This window comes from Lutjanus erythropterus, chromosome 6 (assembly GCF_056507025.1).
Source record: "Lutjanus erythropterus isolate fLutEry1 chromosome 6, fLutEry1.hap2, whole genome shotgun sequence".
NCBI lineage: Eukaryota > Metazoa > Chordata > Actinopteri > Lutjaniformes > Lutjanidae > Lutjanus > Lutjanus erythropterus.
Window position 1 is genome coordinate 19096285 of NC_139322.1, and position 20769 is coordinate 19117053.

Below are 20769 nucleotides of genomic sequence, written 5' to 3' on the forward strand. Positions count from 1 at the left end.
CCAGCTGTTTCTTCAGCTGTAAGCCAAAAAAGCAGAGATTACAGAGCCTGAGAACAAGGAGGGGTATTTATATTACAGACATGAAGACATCTCTCTCAGGCTCTGCTGAATGAATGTTTTTGCACAGGACAGTCTGTTTGGCATCCAAGTGACAACTGCATTTGTCATTAAAACACTCTTTGACTGCTGTCACAGACAGGCATTTAAGCACTGTTGTGCTATCCTGAATCTGAGGGGATATAAGCGTTACAATATTCACCAAATACATTAGATGCACTGATTAGCAGGATTATGCTGTTTCTTAAGAGAAATTAATCTTAATGTCCTCATCCATTCAAAAAGGCGGTTTTCTTACTTCACATGGTTGTTTGAGCTTCACTGTGCAGAATATGGCTACAGGTGGTATGGCAGCGAAAAATTCCCCTCTGGCCCAAGAAGCATTTTCCCGCATGGACCATTATAAAAGAGACACCTGTAAAACTGTTGACAGGATGTCACAAACTGCAAACAAAGTCTGTTATGACGTGGGAATTGGCAGGCAGGGGCTTGGGAGTGAAACACCACTATGCATATTCAGTGAGCCGTATAAACGGGAAGCAAATCCTGAAACTTAAAAAAACGACAACACAATGAAAAAAAAAATGTATATGATTATACATTATTATTACATGGCTTTGTTAATGTTTGATTCTGAATGGTCAAATATAACATTCTGAGGTCTACTATTTCTTCATAGCAGACTGTTGCTATGTACAACAGATAGTTGCTATGGTGACCAGGCTGTTGCTATGGATGCAGGTCTAATCACAACTCTGGGGGAGCGATAAGATGATTTTTAAATCCATTAACTAATTTTAAAATTAGCATTTTGTGCTTTTTTGTTTTGTTTTGTCGTTTTTGGGGGGTTTTTTGGTAGGTAACCATGTAATAAGTAGAATAATGAACAGTGAGCAGGTCGTTCTTGTAAAATAAACCCCTTCAGGATGATTCAAGAACACCTGGCTTCCTGTCAGGATCCTGCATCACCCTGTTGGGGGTTTATTTCACAATAATGACCTGTTCACTGTACATTATACCTTATGTGAAAACTTCATTTCTGCCATATTTTACCAATATACACTCTTACACTCTGGTCCTTTAAGTAGGTTATCAGAATTTTTAACAAAGCGATTGAACATGTGTTGTGGAAAAACGCATTAAATGCTATTTATTATTCCAAGCAAAGTATTTTTCATATGTTCTCAACATTTTCTGTCGGTGCTCTTAAAGTTCACCAGCTAAAATGCATACTAAAGCCTCAGTGGGCCTCTGAACTTTTGATTGTGACTTAGCCTACTAACTGGTGGTAAGTAGTTTTTATTTTTTCCCCAGAAAAAAATGTTATTGTGTCTTGGGGTCTTTGAAGCAGCACATTCCTGTCAGTGCAGTGCAGACACCAGTCCACAGGGGAAAGAGGAAAATGAGAGGTTCAGCGAGAAACAGGAAAACCGCTATGAGAACACATTCCAGGCGGGCAGAGCAGACTCAGTACGGGACAATAAGGGGTGGGACAAAACTGTATACTATTTAAAAATATGTAATCTCGCCTTCAGATCAGGACCTAAGACAACAACAAAAAGAACATGTCCTTTCTTAATGGGACAGGACCAGCAGAGAGCCGTCCCTTGTGAAGCGGAAGGAGTCTGGGCTGGATCCAAACCGACGACCGTGGTTCGTGTTGTCGGTTTATCAGCGCAGATTTGGACTCAGATGAGATAGGCTACAGCCCGCGCTCACTAAGTCGTCCTGACGGGAAACAGCTGCTGGTTCTGTTCTTAATTTTCACTTATATTCACACTCAAAGAGATAAGTTGTTGTCGAACGAGAATTTTGGAGGGGGGCAAAGAGGAAAAACTGCGGATGAACTTTTTCCCAGAAGTGACGGTCGTCAGTCAGCGCAGAGGGAAAGGATGTGAACTCTCTGCGGATGAAACATCTGCCGCTGAAAAGTAATTTAACTCCACTCCTAACATGGAGCCCGGTGTGTTTTAAACCGTACTCTTACTTCAGACACTTTGGCCACGGAGGGACTCTTCCAGCTGAGACCCTGACATGGGAGACGTGCGGCTGTCAAGTTAAAAGGCGAGCAGAAAACAGGTAGGCTGACGGTGAGAAACATGACTTTCTCTTTCTGTTGGTGTTTTAACGATACGCTGCGCCACGACAAATAGCTTAAGATGTAAATTACAGCTAACACTGAACAGCAGGTCACCTGTGAAGGTGTCATACATCACTCACGCGTGTCCAGATGTGAACCAACAGGTGTTAAGCAGTGTCCTACCTGACCTCGAGACAGCTATCCTCCCATAGGGCTGCGCAATTAATCGCAACTGCAATAAAATTGCAATATGGCCAAGTGCAATATCCAAATCACAGAACCAAAACACTTAAAAAAAAAAAAAAGAGGAAATGTTAGAGGAAACAGCATTATAATGAGGTACTGTAGTGCTGCAGAGATGACGTGGACTACAAATTTTGTTCTCCAGGTGAAAGAAAACATCTTTGTTTGGTACAGATATGTCACTTATCACATTTTTTAAAAAGTAATGTATAATTCCATTATTCCGTGCACATTACAATCAATACATAGATCTCTTAGCCAGTAACATGTTGTTTTAAACAGAGGCAGGGAGTAACAAAGTACAAATACCATGTTACTGTACTTAAAGGGATAGTTCACCCAAAATTGAAAATTCAGGTATTATCTTCTCACCTTCATGCCAATTGAAGGTTGGGTTTAGTTTAGTCCACAAAACACTGCTGTAATTTCGCAGGAAAACAAAAAACACCTCCATACGGCTCGCCTGCTGTAATCCAAGTCTCCAAAGCCCCGACATGTCAGGTTTAATTGAAAGACGTAACTTATACCATGTTTTTAGCCGAAATCTCCACTGTAGATCCTTAGCTTGGAGCCACATTCACATGTGTGTGCACACCGTCTGAACTGGGTGTGTGTGGTTTGATGTGGTGTGTGTGCAGGTGAACGGCATGTTGGGGCTTTAGCAGACTTTAATTAATTATTATTTTATGTTTTTTTTTTTAAGTTTTTTTTTTTTTTTTTACATTTAAAAGCTGGCCCACACTCACTTAAATTTAACCTTCAATCAGTACGAGGTTGAGTAGATAATGACTGAATTTTCATTTTTAGGTGCAGTATCTCTTTAAGTAGAGTTTTCAGGTATCTGTACTTAACTTGGGTATTTATTTTTCATACAGCTTCATACTTTTACTCCCTTCATTTTACACAAATACCTGTACTTTCTACTCCCGCTCTACTACTGTAGTTTTACTTCATTTGAAGGTAATAGTTGATGGGATAATAAGACATACTGTAGGAAGATGATTCCTTTGTACCCTGTGAATATCGCACACAACAGATGTAACTAGATGAAAACGCAGTAAAAATTGTAACAAGATGTAAGGAGATAAAACAGACAATAGAGGGAGACTCAACTGCAGAATAAAGGTGGGGTTCAGTTAGCTTTGCACAACTAGCTGGTAGAAAGCTATCACTACTTTAAAGTACTTAACTTGAGTATTTTCACTGCTAACCTTTGGTCCAGCTTTTTAATACACAACATTTATCTCCGCAGGAGAAAGGCAGATAGACCATCCAATGTTGCCTTTGTCTATTGCAGGTATATAACATCATGGCTGACATGCAAAGAGAAACTTGTACGAACACTGACAAGTTTATCAATTAACTGGAAAATGTACTGCTCAGTACGTGTCCCAGCAATAAATCAATAAAAGGATTTTAATATAAAATATTTTATGTTTTGCAAGACTGTCAACTGATATAATTGTAGCATATTTTTTAAACTCTCTAATATCAGTATTGGCCACAAAAAATTCACTCAGGTCACTTTTACAGATGAAGATATACCATAAGAAACATATGACCTTCTTATAAATATCAACTGTAATAGATTGAACAACCAGCGGGAATTAAAGTAGTTAAAAATAACTCCTCCTCATACAGCTATAGCATTAAACTGCTGCTAAATCTGTTAATACATTAGGAATAATCATCAAATGATATAATAGAGAATGATTTAACACTGACAGCAGGGATCATTCTGCTGCATATTAAGCACTTTTGCTGCCTTAAGCAGCACATTTAGTCAGGATTTTGAAAGCAGGAGTTTTACTTGTAAAACTTCCTGCACCATTAGCCTGTACTTTGTGGTAAGCTCCTTCTTTCAAAATATGTTGGGGTGAAAAGTTCATACCTCTTAAAATGTGCACAATTTGCATATTTCCTACTGATGTTATGACTGCCAATCATAGCAGTACTTCTTCTCCACGCATATTTTACCTTCCCCTTTACTCACACTGCACATACACACAGGGGAGATGCCTTTTTTTGGGTTTCAGAAATGATGAAGTTGAATGGGCTCTGTCCAGTATGATTCTGCTGTTGCTCCATCATGTCACGTGTGTGTGTGTGTGTCATTCATTCCCATACCCAAACCTCAATATATTTGTCACTTTTATTTTAGAATTTCTTCCTCTTATTCTTTGGAAGACCAGTTTGTTTGGTATAATCTTTTCTTCCCCAGCCATGCATTTATTCTAAGTATGCATGTGAGAGCATGTAGACAGCAACTGAGCCATAACGCCTGCCAAGCTTGGTTTTGTCTGTGAAATGAAGATACAATCAGTCTGTTGCTGTAGCTAGCAGACGGTCACAACCACTGGATCACAGATTTTTAGGGTTTTTACCACTTAAAACACAGAACACAAGCATTTGAAATGTGTGGCCAAGTCATTAGAAGAGAACTGAATGTGATGTTGTCTTGCAGTTGAAACCACATGATAGAGGCTTTTACTGTAACGCTTCTTAAAGTTACTTTCCAGAGAAAGAGTTATGGGGCTTTTCGTCGTGATGAGGCCCCAGTGGAGGGGCTGTGGGAGGCTGCTGTACTCTGCCATGCCTCCGCCATCCACCACTATTACCACACAGTCATCCAGATGGAATGAGAGATCTGCCTCCCCAAGTCAAAGCTCTGTAGATGAGAGGAAGAGATGACAATGGATCTTTTCCCCTTGGGTCACACGGGTGTAGCGTTGGACAGGAAGTGTTCTGGAGTCTAAAGTCAGGATGCCCACGATGGAGGACATGATTACTGCTCTCTCCTGTGTCGGGAGCCCTGTGGATGATTAAAATGATAACTTGGGGAATAAGACACAGTCATGCAAAAGTTCATTCTGTGGGTGGAGTTGTGTTTAGGTTATTCCTTCGCAGATTGCTGACATGTAGGCTGCATGATACAGGAAGTGCTCTTTTCATTTTGGTAAAATATGGCTTGTGGTTTTAGCGAGTTAGAGCTGAGTACAGTGAGTTCTCATCTTCTGCACTGGAGCCTCGTTGTTAACCCGGATAGGAGGAAAGTCTAAAGATAGTATGTCAGATATTTTTATCAGATTTGGCATGTGAAATGGAAATAACCTTATTTAGCAGAGATTTCACACTTGATTTATCTCTTTGGTGAACATGATGGGAAACCCCCTTCAGAGCATGCTATCATTTAAGACTCCTGGAATAGATGAATTTTAAAGAAATCAGGTATAACAGGATTGCAGCTGACAGAAAATCAGACAACAAAAATGTCAAATCAGTGAAAAAACACATATGAGAATCACCTCCACACCTGTGGTTTCTCTTCAGTGACATTTGACATCACTGGATGAAATGACTGAGGTGCTATGATGGCTTCCTGTAGTTTCTACTTAAATACATCTAGCTAAATGCATCATAACTAAAGGAGGATATCCGTAGTTTTGCACTGACATGTGCAAGTTCCTCTGCTAAATGTGTGAAGTTCAAGGGTTATGTGCCATGAGAGACCCGAGGTAGGATGACTATTATACTTGATAATAGAACATGCTGTTACTCACTTTAAAAAGCTGATGGCTAATACACTGCTAGAAAATATGTCCACTTTAGAGAGCATACTTTAATTTTAATTCATATATGCTTATTTAGTATTGTCTGTATACCAGAATTTTAAACTTTAATTCAATGCTAGTATAAAATGACCTCTTTACCTCTTTCGACACCAAGGCAAAAAGAAAAAAAACATCCTAGGTACACAAAAAAAATCTTCTTTTTTTCAATTAACCTGGTACAGAAAAAGTTTCAGGCTGGACAGTAATAATAATTATTATTTTTAATAGTTTTGGTACTTTCAATACAGTGATTAAAAGATAGTGTCCTTTTTAAAGATATGTTATTGGAAAATGATTGAAATATCGATACTTTTGGCAGCCTTAATGGATAGGACTTTATCTGAGTTTGAATTTTGAGTTTTGAGTTAATTCTCATTCAGTTCTTTACATTATTTTGAAGTTGTGGGAACAGACTGTCTAACTGGTGTGGTACAGACATAAATCACTGGCTTAACAGTGATTTAGTTTGGTTCACACCTCAGTACTTGTTTTTTTTTTTAATTCGATTCGTAAATAAGGTTTTGTTTTCATAACTAATTAAAAGAAAAAATGTATTTAAACCTACTAGAAGGAGTATTTACTGTCTCAGTTCAATACTGATGCCTCTATATGGCCTTTATAAAAATGAGACCATCAGTGAGAAGACTGGATATTTCTATCTATAGTACATTAGTGTATAATCACCTGAAAATAAGTCATCTATATATGTAGAGGGCATGGGTATTCTTCCACAGAGGCTGCCATGTTTCTACAGTAGCCCAGAAGAGACATAGTTAGTTTTAAACTGACAGGTATACAAATTTATTACAAAAAAAATACTACAACCAAAGAAGAAGAATGAAGGGATGTGGTTTCTAAATCAGTATTATCAGTGTGTCAGCAGATGGATGAGGACGAAGTGATATGTGGAAGGTGTCGTATGGTGTAAACTGTAGTGAAAGCCAACCAAGCAAACACATGGTGCCAGACTGATGGGGACAGGGGCATGAAATGGGAAGGCCAGGCTTTTAAATACCTCTGGGAGACCAGCCAGGTGCTCCCACTTGTACTGGATGAACCCGGCTTACTGGGGCCTGCAAAGAAACAAACAAACAGAGAGACAAGAGGTAAACACACACCAGCCAAGCTCGCCACTACATGCTACTAAATCCTACACACTAGTCCTTTAATGTCTGCCACCAGTCAGGTTCTCCTTGCAGACTGGAAGCCTATGTTTACATTTTCCCAGGCAAAGTTACAGGTTACATTGAGCAGTAATTAAAAAAAAGAAGCAGTATTAGATTTTTTTTGCTAGTTTTTTATTTATTTTTATTTATTTATATATTTTGTGGTTATGGAAACTGCTGGGTTTTTTTCCACTGGGGCTTCCAGAATTAACATAATAAGAAAATTCTTTGTAGCTGCTTTAAGCTAAAACATCCAAAGTGGCATTTATAACAGTATTATTTAAAAACAGACAAACATTTTAATGCAGTCATATTGCTGAAGCCAATATGATTAATTCAGTTTCTATTTAACCAGAGTAATGCCGTTATTATGGCATTATTATTAACTAATCCAATGAACGACACATTGCAACCCTGAGGCGCGCAGGTTTGTCTAGAGTGATGAATGATTTTTGCTCATCTTTCCTGAGCCATCCCTGTTCCTAACTGCATGGTCATCAGTCCAGTTACTTTTATGATGATTGATTGATTGATTGACTGATTGATGATGATTGCTTATCTTAAGTACATTTTAAGTCTCTCAGTTGATTTTCTCACAACAATGAAAGTCTGCCTTCAGGGTGGGCAAATTGTGTTATAGGTAATAATTGATGCAGCCTGCGGTTTTCTTTGGAATGTGGTTTGCTTTCAAGATGCTTAACGTGAATCCCAAATTTAAAGTGGATATAGACACCTTTTTTGCTTGAAGTGCTAAATGTTAATCTAATGGCTATAGAATAATGACATCATCCATTTAGATTGGTTCCCTGATAAGCCTCACTTACCCTATGAAATTCTGTCTCCCACTAGGCATGATATTTCCCAACAATATTATGCCTTTATTAGTGATGCCATGATGAGGAAATTTTTCCACCAGTTAAAAAACTGGTGACAGTACTTGTGTTACCGATCACACCACCATTAATGTTAGAGCCCTTACTTTGATTTTTAAGATTAGATGAGATAAACTTGTACCCCGCCTCTCGCCCAATGTTAGCTGGGATAGGCTCCAGCAGCCTGCGACCCTTATGGAATAAGCGGTTACAGAAAATGAATGAATGAATGAATGAAGTTGCCAAGTCAATGAAAGATCCCCCACACTGACCCCAACAACTGCAGCTGATGTCCACAGGCGAGTTGTAAAGTAACACCTATATCAAGCCTACACTGGTTGAAATGTCACCTCTTTGTCAAGGCTACCTTGGTTTAGCCAAGTTAGCTTTAGTTTTGACAAATTAGCCCCAGTTAACACCTGGACTCAAAAGTGCCAGTTGTAGGTGGCAGCCCTAGGAAGCATCTCATATCCTTTTTGGACTTCAGTCAGCCTCTGTGCACACAGTCGTGTGCAGACTTGTCCACAGCCCAAGCGGTGCCTGCCTCAGTCCATCTAATTGCTCAGCCCTCAGGTGTTGCATATAATACATATTTGCAATTGTCATTTTCACCCTGCACTAATTAAAAAATCTGCCAACAGGCTCGGTTTAATCCAGAGCCTGATAAAAGCAAATCGTGCCTAAACTGCTGCCTAAACTGGTTGTTGGTGAACTGTAAAACAACTCCACTTAAGTTTCATTTGTGGCTATGCTTAGTGTGATCTGTGAATTTTTTTTATTTGTGCGTTCTGATGAACAGTGAGTGGGAGGCTAACAGACGATACTGGGAGGTTATCATGTCAATGAGCAAAAAATACAGATTATAGTTGAAATGAGGGTCAAATCCTCAAGTAGCTTCCTGTTAAGTCATTACACATAACAATACACTAAAACTAGCCATGAGTTTGTTTAACCTGGGAATTTACAGTCTAAATGATTGCTGATTATCTTGTAAATACTTGAAAAGGCTTGAATTTGAACCCTGTTTTGTGTAATAGCAATACCGCTTTTAAACAATGGGGAGGAAAGAGCTTAAAAGACCTCAGGGTTTATGTGGGTGTTTGTGTTTTTGTGTGCTTGTTTGCTTTTTTAGACAGAGTTAAAAGCATGGTGAATAAATCACAGTTTTTGTAGTTTATGTAATTCCTTAGTGACAAACAAAGTGGAGAGAAATGACAAAGAATGGAGAACATAAAAGACTCAAGAGGCTCTTTGGCAGAGCTTGTTTTAAAACTAAACACATGTGCATCTATTTAGGCCTGCTGCATGTTTACGCAGTGTATGTAGCACTAAAATAAACGATGTAGGACCTGTTACAGTAGATACTTTTAGCATTTAATGCTTTTAAAAACATTGTACTCTTGCTCTTCACTTAAAAAAAATGAATAAACTACATTTAATCACTAGTAACAAGTATTTTAAATTAAATAATAATAATTTGAAGCTCACCTGGCTGTCAAGTTACAGACCAGAATGTGCTTCAGCAGTGAGAACGGCTGTGTTGTATGTGACCGCCCTCCTGCTTGCGTGACCCTCAGCAATGCAGCCCTAAACAATAAGCAGACCTGAGTCCCGCCGGCCAGCCGGGTGGGGCCACTCAATGGCAGGAAGTGTAGCCATCAATATTTACTCTGCGAGCAGCCTAGTCGAGGAGTCGACAGGCCTGGAGCCTGGGTAGCACAGCGCCACACACAGTCTCAGGACACATACACAAACACTCTGGAGTGCTGTTACAGTCTCCTTCCCCTAAGCCCCCTTCTCCCACCCAATGCAATTACAACACAGGCAGACAGGCTGGGCCCTCGGACTGTTATTTTTGACCTCATAGCTTCCTCTGCCAAAGAGCTCGGGATTAAACCACTGCTCAGCTCCTCATAGACACTACTATTAGGTTACAGTCTGTACGTTTCAATCACATAGCAATTAAATGTCAGGGAAACGGCCTTTTTTTCATAATATGCCAGAGTAAATCGCTGGTTTCTCATCATGATAGTTCCTAATAAAGAGATTACAATAATTTATTGTCATTATTTGATTATTTTAACTGTTATTAATTATTTTGTTTCTGTTTTACAGAGATGGGAAGCTCTGCTCTGCTCACAGTGGTGCTAGTTGGGGCGCTTCTGGGGATCTCTGCTTTCCATGCAGGTGAGGTGATGGTCAGATAATGTAGAAAATGTGTAATGACCAATTGCAACATCCAGATCATGGAAGCTGCAGTTTTTGCAAAGATGTGTGACAAAACAACATTATAATGAAGTGCTTCAGTGCTGCAGAAATGCCCTGGTCTATAAATCTTGCTCTCCAGATTTAAGAAAACATGTTTGTTTGGTACAAATGTTACATCATCATGATTTTAATAGTTTTTTCATAATAATGAATTAACAGTCATGAGAATCACTGACTATGCAGCTCTCACTTCTCTATTTTGGTTCTCTGGCTCAGTGGTTCAGTCTCACTGTTTTCACCAGCAGCTCCCGTGTAAAAGAATAGGCAACCGTTTCCAACAAACTCAGACAGGCAGACTTTCTACCACCTAAAATGCAGAGATAAAGTAAGCAAGTGGCCGGTGAGGACAGTTGAATATCAACTCAAGGTATTAGTGGAATAAATCACAGCCAAAAGACTTATATTTGTCAGGTGGTCTGAAACAGAACTTCAATTTGATGCTTGTGTTGTTTTGTGCCAGGGTATTTCTGTCTTTCACATTGTTTCTCTCATAAGTAATAGAATTACTTTACCAGTTGCTGCATATAAATATCCTTGGATGCTATTTACCCTCCTAACCACCAGTAGGCAGCATTCACTACCATTCTGACCTGTAAGCTACACTTTTATTGACTACAGTTTAGACAGTAAAATTTGGTGGAGGAGGACCACAAACAGTATTGCATATACATGTTAAACAAGCAGAGTTAATAAATAATTATATGATAAACACTTTATATTAAGCTATGTGTCTTGAGTTCAGACTTTACCAAGTGACCTGGTCATCACTGTCTAAACACATTCGGTTACCTCTTGTTATTAATCAAGAATAAAGAAAATCTCCACTACCATAATATAGAAGCTTGCAAAAGTGGGAAGAGTTTAATGTAGAAAAGTACCTTCATCACCATGAACGCCTTTTGAACATTTTATTAAACAGTTGCCTAATTGCTGTTGATGAAGCGTCCATTGCAGATACATATTACCAGTGTTTTATTGCCCAGGTCTAGCTTCAGACCCTGAAGATGATGGGAAGCTGCTGTGCACATGCGAGAATGAAAAAGGCACATGTGTGAATGGAACTTGCAGAGGGGACATCTGCTTCTACACCTGGGTGCACGGCTATGAGGAGAGGGGTTGTTTCTCCGCAGAAAACTCCAGGGAGCAATGCTCAACCTCCTTTGAGCGCTTCTTTGTCCACTGCTGCAAAGAGAACCACTGCAACGCCTTCACCACACCGCCTCCATACATCGGTCAGTAGCCAAAGCCATTGCTTCACAATATTTTAACATCACATCCATTAAAGGGATAAGTCGGATTGTTTGACGTGGGGTTGGATGAAGTGTTTATCGATAGACAGCGTGTTACCTACAGTAGATGCTTGATGACAAAGACACAGTTCAGAGAAGCAGAGAGAAGCAGCAGCACAGAAGCAAAGCAATGAACTGCTGTGGACAGGGTCCTCGGTTCTAGGTATCTCCTTTGACCATCAATGTCAGTTTAACTGTTTCTTATATTTAAAATACCTTTGGTGCTTTATCTTGCGGTCAGACAGCTTTTTGCACCAGGAAATCACCAATGTAAAAGTCAAATATTGCTCTCTACAAACCAAACAAACTCCATAGGAGAAATCAGTAATTTTGCAGGAAGATTACAGGAATACTGTGGATCTGCAGCTGTCTTATTAGTTTGTTTGCATGATTATGTGACTTGGAAAGAGTGTCTTGACTTGTGGATTCAGACTTACCTTTTAAAACACCAAAACCACACAATAACACAAGCAGTAGAGCAGCAACTCCTGGGTTCTGTGAGGTAAAATGACTGATGTCACCTATGGAATTTGACTTGCTTGGAGAGAACCATATTAAGATTATATAATGGAAGTTTCCTGTTGGCAAAGTCTGTCTGACGGCAAAGTAAAGCTGTGTAAATCTATCTAAATTTTAAGCATTCTTAAACTGATATTGTTTTTTGTTTTTGTTTACCTTTTTTTAGATAAATAAAATACCTTTTGTTGCTCGCCCTCTTCACAGTATTTTATTGCTTAGTTTCTGTGCTGAGGGTTGTACTGGCCATCATCTACTGTAGGTATTACATTGACTGTTGAGAAGCACCTCATACAATGCCAAGTCAAGTTTTATTTAGTCCTCTCAGGCTCAGAGCACATTCTGCATTTCTTTGCCCTGATGGGACTCAAAGCTTCCCTACAGGTAGGAACTGGTTCCCCCTTGTGGTCAGTTAGAGCAAACTGATACTGAGTGGCTTTCCTTGTTTGGAACTGATGATGCACTGAATGTCATGTTTTTAGTATAAGTATCTTTAATCAGAAAGAATTCCAAAATAAAACCTCTTCTCCTTAGTGTACTGAAATGTTCTCAACTGGTTTCACCAACTCAGAAATGTGTGTCTTCTGCTTGAATGCTCATTTCTGTCCAGATGGAAAACCAACAACACCACCACCAGACCTCAGCCGTCCAGAGCTGTGGATCACTGTATCTTTGATGCTGTTGATCGTTACTGCCAGCGTGTGTGGCCTGGTGTTGTTCCTGCGCTTCCGACGTACACACTGCAGGCTGAAAAACGCTGAAGACCATGATGTCACCATGATCAAGGTCCCTAATGGAGAGGACCCCACATACGGTGTAAGAGACATTTGATCCTTGACACAATACTGTCATAATATGTTAAAGTGTTCCCACATATTGATTATTTCTGTGTCTCCGTCTCCAGGATATCTTTGATGAGTTCTGTACATCAGGGAGTGGGACAGGGCTGCCCTATCTGGTCCAGAGGACTATGGCCCGACAAATCTCACTTGTCGAGTGTGTCGGTCAGTCTCCATCCTCACCACTGCTGCTCAAGTTTCTTCTATCACTTTGCAGTTGTGTAACTGTGCCACTCTATTTCCAGGTAAAGGCAGGTATGGAGAGGTGTGGAGGGGAACTTGGATGGGGGAGAGCGTGGCTGTCAAGATTTTCTCCTCTAGGGACGAGCAGTCCTGGTTCAGAGAGACAGAGATCTACAATACAGTACAGCTACGACACGACAACATACTGGGTACGGCAGCAGATTTAAAGGGATAGTTCGGACTTGTTGAAATGGGATTGTATGAGGTTCTTAACAACAGTCAGTGTATTACCTACAGTAGATTGTGAACGCCATGCGCCCTCTTTAGAGATGCAGAGAGGAGTACAGAAGCTAAGTGATGTACTGCTGTGGACAGAGTCAGCAACAAAAGTTTAGGTGTATGCTATATTTATATTTTCACCACTTTAGTTGGACATCAGACAGATGGAGCAGCAACCCCTCTGTTCTGGGAGGTAAAATCACCGATTAGACACAAGGAGTTTGGTTGGTTCGGAGAGAACAATATTTGGTTTGTATGAGAGCATTTTCCCATTGGGAAATAAAGCAGTGAAAATATTCTAAATATAGATTACACTTAGTCTGACACAGGTGTTTTTTAGGTAGGCCTTTATTAGGTGGCTAAAAAACCTTTTGTTGTTGACCCTATCCACAGCAGTACATTGCTTTGTTTCTGTGCTGGTGCTGCTCTCTGCTTCTCCATTCTGGGGTTGTGTCGACCACAGTCTACTGCGTGTAATACACTGACTATCAATAAATACCTCATTCAACCCCACTTCAAATAATCCAGACTATTCCAAAGAAATTATTCATGCGATGCAGCGAAAGTTGCAGTCATTTCAAACAGCATCAGCCCAAAGACGGGCACTGAAGTAGCGATCTCCTGTTCTGGCTTTAGGTTTCATAGCCTCTGACATGACATCCAAGAATTCCAGCACCCAGCTGTGGCTCGTCACCCACTTCCATGAGCTGGGCTCGCTCTACGACTTCCTTCAGTACAGCAGCTTGGAGCCTGAGAGCTGCCTGAGGATGTGCCTGTCTGTGGCCTGTGGCCTGGTCCACCTCCACACTGAGATCGTCAGCTCCCAGGAAAAGCCGGCCATCGCCCACCGAGACCTGAAGACCCGAAACATCCTGGTAAAGAGGAACGGACAGTGCTGCATCGCTGACCTAGGTGAGAGATGTATAGAAGCAAGCACAGCTAATTATTTATTTATCTTGTTTGTTTTGTGTGTTTATTTGTTTACTTACTCTTGCTCACTTACTATCTTACTCATACTTACTCATTTAATTACTTACTTACTTTTGTACACTTACATACTCTTACTTATGTACTTACTTACTTACAGTGCTAATTAATCTACATTGCATTTTACACTTCGGTGTAACTGTGCCAAAACAGCTGTATGTCATGTTGATTTTGATCATTTGTATCTGCGCTCTATGCCTTCGTTCTCCTCAGGTTTGGCTGTCATACACTCTCAGTCCCATGACTACCTCGATGTGGGCAACAACCCTCGTGTGGGGACCAAGCGCTACATGGCCCCTGAGGTGCTGGACGAGACTATTCGTATGGACGTTTTTGAGTCCTACAAGCAAACTGACATCTGGGCGCTGGGCCTGGTCTTCTGGGAAGTGACCCGCAGGACCATTGTCAATGGTAAGAAGACGGCCGCCTGTCAGAATGTTGTTGAGTTATTTTAGTTAGTACCTTTTTAAACCAGTGTTAATTTTGACAAAAAGTTTAAATTTAGTTTTAGTCCTAGCCACTTGATATTGTTGTTAGTTAAGGTCACTTTTTAGTCTTTAGATTCGGTGGAACTCAGTTTTAGTTTTGGTCATAATTTTGGTCAGTGTTTTACTCATAATTTTCATTATACTGTAATGGATTTTGCTGAAGGATTTTTCTGCTAGTTTTAAAATTCCAGTGAAAAATAAGCACCCTTGAACTATGTGTTCAGTCATCCAGGCTGAGGATGTGTTACTACATTCTTTCATATCATGAAAACGAATCCATAAATCATTAATGAGGCATCATTATCTGTTTTCAGACACTGACAATGTTTATTACCTGACTGAAAAGACTTGTCATATATTACTGAGGAACTCAATTATAATAAATCAGCAGCAAAAATCTGCAAACCACATCGTTAAGGCAGATGAGCACTATATGGGAAACATTACATTTCTTCACTTTACATGGAGCTAAAATTAAAACCAAACTATGCTAAATGTTCACCGAATCTGTTATTATTTGTTTATGAGTTGTAAGTTGGAAATCATAATTTATTTTTTAGAAGGACTAGATATTTACTATGAGCTCGGCTCAGTTAGATTTAATGCTATGTAAAGGGTGCATGTTAACCCACCCTGAATCCACACAGAACATTCAGCTATATGAAATTTAATCCTGAAAGGAATTTTATATACATATTATTGAATCAATCAACTTACCATGGCAGACACCTCGGGGTGGTGCGTTTTCAGGTGTCTTTTCAGTTTGGTTGAGTTTTTTTTTTTGGCATCTTTGGTCCACAAGGTGCTCCGTCCTCATTGGGAAAGGTACACTCAGCCTGTCCTTTGATTTGAATATAAGAGAAAAGAGTCTACAAGTTGTCTTTCCTCTCCTGTGTCATATCTTTTCTTTCTTTTCTTCTGCTGGGGCAGACAGATATTTTGCTGAAATATATGTTATCAATATTTTTTCATGTGCATCATGGTCACGATTTAGTCATGAAATAAAATGGCGTCAACAAATACTTCTTGTAAAATATTTCTTCTCAAAATTAACATTGATTAAAATGTACTGAAGAAAAGGGTACACAATGTATGTATTTGTCAGTGGGTGTTTTATAAGTTGATGCATTAGAAATCCACTCAGGCGCGTCATATTGAAAATGTCTTTTCTTTGTCATGTCTGCCTGGCTCTAGTGGAGTGTACATAAGAGGCAGTTAGTCCCATGTCTCTCAGCACTCCAGTGTTTTCTCAGTCTGTGTCTGTCTCTACTATCCTCTCTCATGATTAGCACTGCAGTAATTATAAACAGTCTTATCTGGTGTCAGCACTCACTTGTACATAGTCCAGATGCTCGTGCACACACTTTGGAGATGCAAGCACACATCCCCTGCACACACGCGTGCACGATCACATTAAGTCCAGATGGAGAGACTTTCATAACTTTGCGTTTGTGTGTGTTTTCTCACACAAACAATCATGCGCACAAACACACACTCACACAGCAGGCCTTGCAGATCTCATCCCAGTGCAATCTCCAGGGAATTGATATCTCTCTACTCTCTTGTTTAGTCAAACATACTTTTCAAAACTCCCACTACAGACTGTCTCAATTTCCAAGTTTGCTGTTTCATGCCTGACAAGAAATGTATGTTCTGAAAATGTATGGGAAGATAAATGAGGTGTTTATCAGTTGTCTGACTACCCCACTGAATCCCAACCTACTGTAAGATGGTTGTTGTGGTAATTTGGTTGGTTCCTCTGCTAAACTGGAGATGAAACAGCACATTGAGTATTTTTTTGGATTGTTTTAGGGATTGTGGAAGAGTACCGGCCTCCCTTCTTTGACCTGGTGCCCTTAGATCCCAGCTTTGAGGAGATGAGGAAAGTGGTGTGTGTGGACCAGCAGAGGCCCAGTCTGCACAACAGGCTCCATTCCCATCCTGTAGGCCATCTGATCACACACACACACACACACACACACACACGCACACACACACACACACACACACACACAGCTTGAGTCCACATATGCTCAAGTTTACACAGTTATTTAAGTATTTAAGCAAACAAATAAACATAAAAACTGATGCACTCAATAGGGCTGCAATCAATAATCAACTACATTAGCAATCATGTTCTTGATTAATCACTAGATCATTAGATATTTTTTCCTTTTTTGTTCTTAAAAAATGGCTCAAAAGGATTCATTATCAAGAGTTGCATGTCACTAAACTAAAACACTGGTTCCCAGCCGACCCCCACTAAGGGGCTGCCAAAGCTTCACCAGGGTCAGCAAGGTCTTCTTGGTTTTAAAAACTAAAAAAAATGGGCCTATATCTCAGCATGTTATGAATTTCTGTGAATAAAACTAAATTAAATTGTTATTTTTAAAGTTTAGACTATTAAATAAGATAAAAACTTGAAAACCTCAAAGGATAAGGGCACAGTGAAGACCTGAACACAAGCTGTACTCACAGAGCCTTCACTTTCTGCTAAACAGTCTCGTTCTGCATTAGAAAAATACACACTTTATAGAACCAAAGAGCTAAGAGACCAGTGGCCAGGTGACAGGATGAAAACACTGGATTTAAAAAAAAGAAGCTCATTAAGTATGTATTATTAAAAAATTTAAAAAATGTACACAATATAGACAGAATTGTATGCAAAGTTCATCTGATACAATATTCACAGGAAATCATTTGCTCAAAATTCATCCAAATTGCTCGTTTTACACAGACTTGCTGCAGTTGTTGTATTCATTGGGATAATTGTACAGTTAATCAGTTGTTCTGTACTGTTATTGTTATGCATTAAATATAATATGAAATACCCATAAATATGTCACTTAGTTAAGGATCATCAGGTTACCCAATAATAGAAAATGGGTCCCTGAAGGAAAAAGGCTGGGAACTACGGCTTTATAAGATGCACAATAACGGTGCCCTATAGTGCTTAAACAGAAACAGTATGGTACATATGTTCTGTGGTGTTTTACATATGTCTCTGTGTGTTGTAGATCCTGTCGGCCATTGTGAAGATCATGAAGGAGTGTTGGTATCAGAGCCCACAGGCCCGCCTCACAGCCCTGCGGGTGAGAAAGACGCTCTCCAAACTGGACCAGGAGAGCGACTTCAGCATTGAGAAACTCAAGCGGGACGTCTAGACCTGAGCACCAGGACGAAAAAGGGACAAAAGATTGAAAACGCCTTAAGGGATTTTTTTTTTTTTACCACATTCCAACTGCACAAGGTGCATATCATTAGCATATTTTAAGCTAATGACTCACAGTCACTGCATTACATTAAAACCATATGACTTTTAGCAATAGTGTCTAGACTGGCCTACACCCAAGGCTATTTTTCCTTTTTGTGCATAGCCTAATTTTCAACTGCCATATTTCTGGTGCATCAAACCCCACAGCCCTAAAAAGAAAACTTTTAAGACCAAAAATGTTTATCATGGTATTTTTCTTCTTATTATATGCAGCTAATTAAACTTTTCAGACATTTATAATTCAGAATCACTAACCAAACAATTCACAGGCTGTTCTACACCATCATTCCTGTCTAAATCCACCATCACCATTTGACAGAGGGGAAAATCTAGCACAGCACAATTACTCATTCTCTTATTGAACATGTCTGTACAATTGCACTTAAGGGTTTTCCTAAAATGACCAAAGCCACAGAAAGTCACTTCTACTATAAATACAGGACATATGTAAGTAATAACATGCTCCATACCAAAGCACAATATCTGTGTAAGCATATTTAACTTATATAGAATGAGCATTTATTATATGCACACTTTGAGTTATTTAGTTGTACATATTGTAACAGCATTGAAGCTTTTGTCTTGTATCACCGTTGGGTTTATTGTAAATATATTTCAAATGGGGTATCATTTTCTATTACACAAAAATGAGACACATTTTATATACGTTTTGTACAACACGTTTTCTAATTATTATTTTCTTTTTTTTTACATTTCTATAGGCCTAAAATGTACAATCACCATTACTGTGAGTGTAACGTTACTAAAGGAATTCACAAACAGACATGTAATGTTGTATATGTTGAATAAAGGATTGTATTTTTCAGATGTTTGTGTGTAAAAGCTGTTTTGTTCCACTGATGTCTGCAGTTCTCTCAATGACCAGTAGAGGGCATCAGATAATAGATGAACTGATCCGTGTTGCTTACAGAGGTGCAGCTTACTTTAGAAGATTAATGGTGTAATCAGTTTTGCAATTGTGTTTATATTTGCATTGCATCACCTTATAATCATTAAGCAAAGACCAATATTCCATCATAGCACTTAAGTATAATCAGTAAAAACTGTTTAAACAGTTATCAAAAGCAGGGGAAGGTGGAAGGATTATTTTACGGGAGTTATAGATCATGTTTGGACAACTATAATGGCCCACATGTCACTGGCATTGAATTAACAAAATATATTAAGATAACATTCACATTTTTTCAGTCACATTAACCACACATAGAGTACATAAAGTAGAGAATATAAATAGGTAAATGTAAGAAACACCTGACTAAATGAGGATTTCATGAATAAACATAAAAAACAAAAAAAAAGTTTATTTTGCATTAAAACATTTTTAATTTTGTCATTTTTAAAAGCATAATGAAAACATCCAGGCCTATCTAATCTGAGGCATTTCAATTCAAAATAAATTATAGATCCAAAGACTGATAGGTGTACATGTGTCCTCAAAAATCACACACACACACACACACACACACACACACACACACAAAAAAAAAAAAAAAAAAAACTCCCAAGGTCCTCTCTTTTAAAACAATTAAATTGTCGTTATTGTCACAACATATTCATGTGGGACCTCAAAACAAACTCCAACACATTTCAACTGCCTGATGGAATTTGTTTTAGTAATGACAGCATTTTATTTTATTTTATTTTATTTTTCAAAGGGAGTGCCTTGGAGTTTTTTATGATATTTAATTTAAAGATCCTGTCTAAAAACATTTTCCAAAAACAGTTCTTAAAATCAAAACAACTTGTTAACATTTTTGTTAACTCTTACCATAGTGAATGATCAGGTGTTACATTTGTCTTATATAATGATATATAATATTCTGATACACTTTGTCCAGGAAAATATTGAGTGCTGCAACAATTACCTGACTAATCATTGACTTTTCAACTACTAAATTAATCGCTAACTATTGTTTGTACACTTAATTGATCTGAGTCTTTTTTTTTAATGTCCAGATTCTCTGACTTCAGCTTCTCAAATGTGAATATCTTCCGGTTTCTTTTCTCCTCTGTGACAATAAACTCAATATCTTTGGGTTGTGGACAAAACAAGTAATTTAAAGATGCCATCTTGGGCTTTGGGAAACAAAGATCTACATTTTTAACCATTTTCTGACATTTTATGGACCAAACAACTTATCGATTAATTGAGAAAATGATTGATTAATTGAAAATTTAAATAACCACTAGTTGCAATGTTAAAAATATATTTTTACTTTACTAATAATAAGATGAAAAAAATGTGGTCCAAGCAAAGCATAAAAGCAACAGGTCTGAGGTGCAGAATCCCATATCTGCATACCAGTGTTTTCTTTTTGTATCTGCCTTGCTTGCTCTTCCTTTATCAGTTGTTGTGTGTGTGTGTGTGTGTATGCGTGCGTGTGTGTTTTCTGTCTGCCTAGTTGTTGAACAAACTCCAGAGAGATAATACTCCCTCAAAGCCCCAGTCTGTCTGGTCAGTCAGATGAAGAGCTGGTTATTTTTAACACTGCAGGGGGGTTGTTGGAGTATCGAGAGAGGCCAAACTCCCTGTCTGTGAGTGCAGAAGCCCATCTCACTTCTCCCTCTGCCTCTCTCCTCCGTGTATTCTTTCTCA

At 38.9% G+C, this 20769-nt stretch overlaps 1 protein-coding gene across 2 annotated transcripts; it reads left to right on the forward strand.

The window, feature by feature from the left end:
* The first annotated feature begins 1871 nt into the window (after positions 1-1871).
* acvrl1 (activin A receptor like type 1) lies at positions 1872-18980 on the forward strand. 2 transcript variants are annotated; one of them, XM_084721007.1, is made up of 10 exons: positions 1872-2147; positions 10145-10216; positions 11281-11529; positions 12713-12918; positions 13007-13106; positions 13187-13333; positions 14040-14315; positions 14604-14801; positions 16691-16821; positions 17896-18980. In XM_084721007.1, exons 2-10 carry the CDS (start codon positions 10147-10149, stop codon positions 18040-18042), a joined length of 1524 nt encoding a protein of 507 aa, XP_084577133.1. In that variant the 5' UTR covers positions 1872-2147; positions 10145-10146; the 3' UTR covers positions 18043-18980. The 2 variants fall into 2 exon arrangements, with proteins under 2 accessions (XP_084577133.1, XP_084577132.1); XM_084721006.1 differs by having other exon boundaries at positions 1872-2136.
* The last annotated feature ends 1789 nt before the right edge of the window (positions 18981-20769 follow it).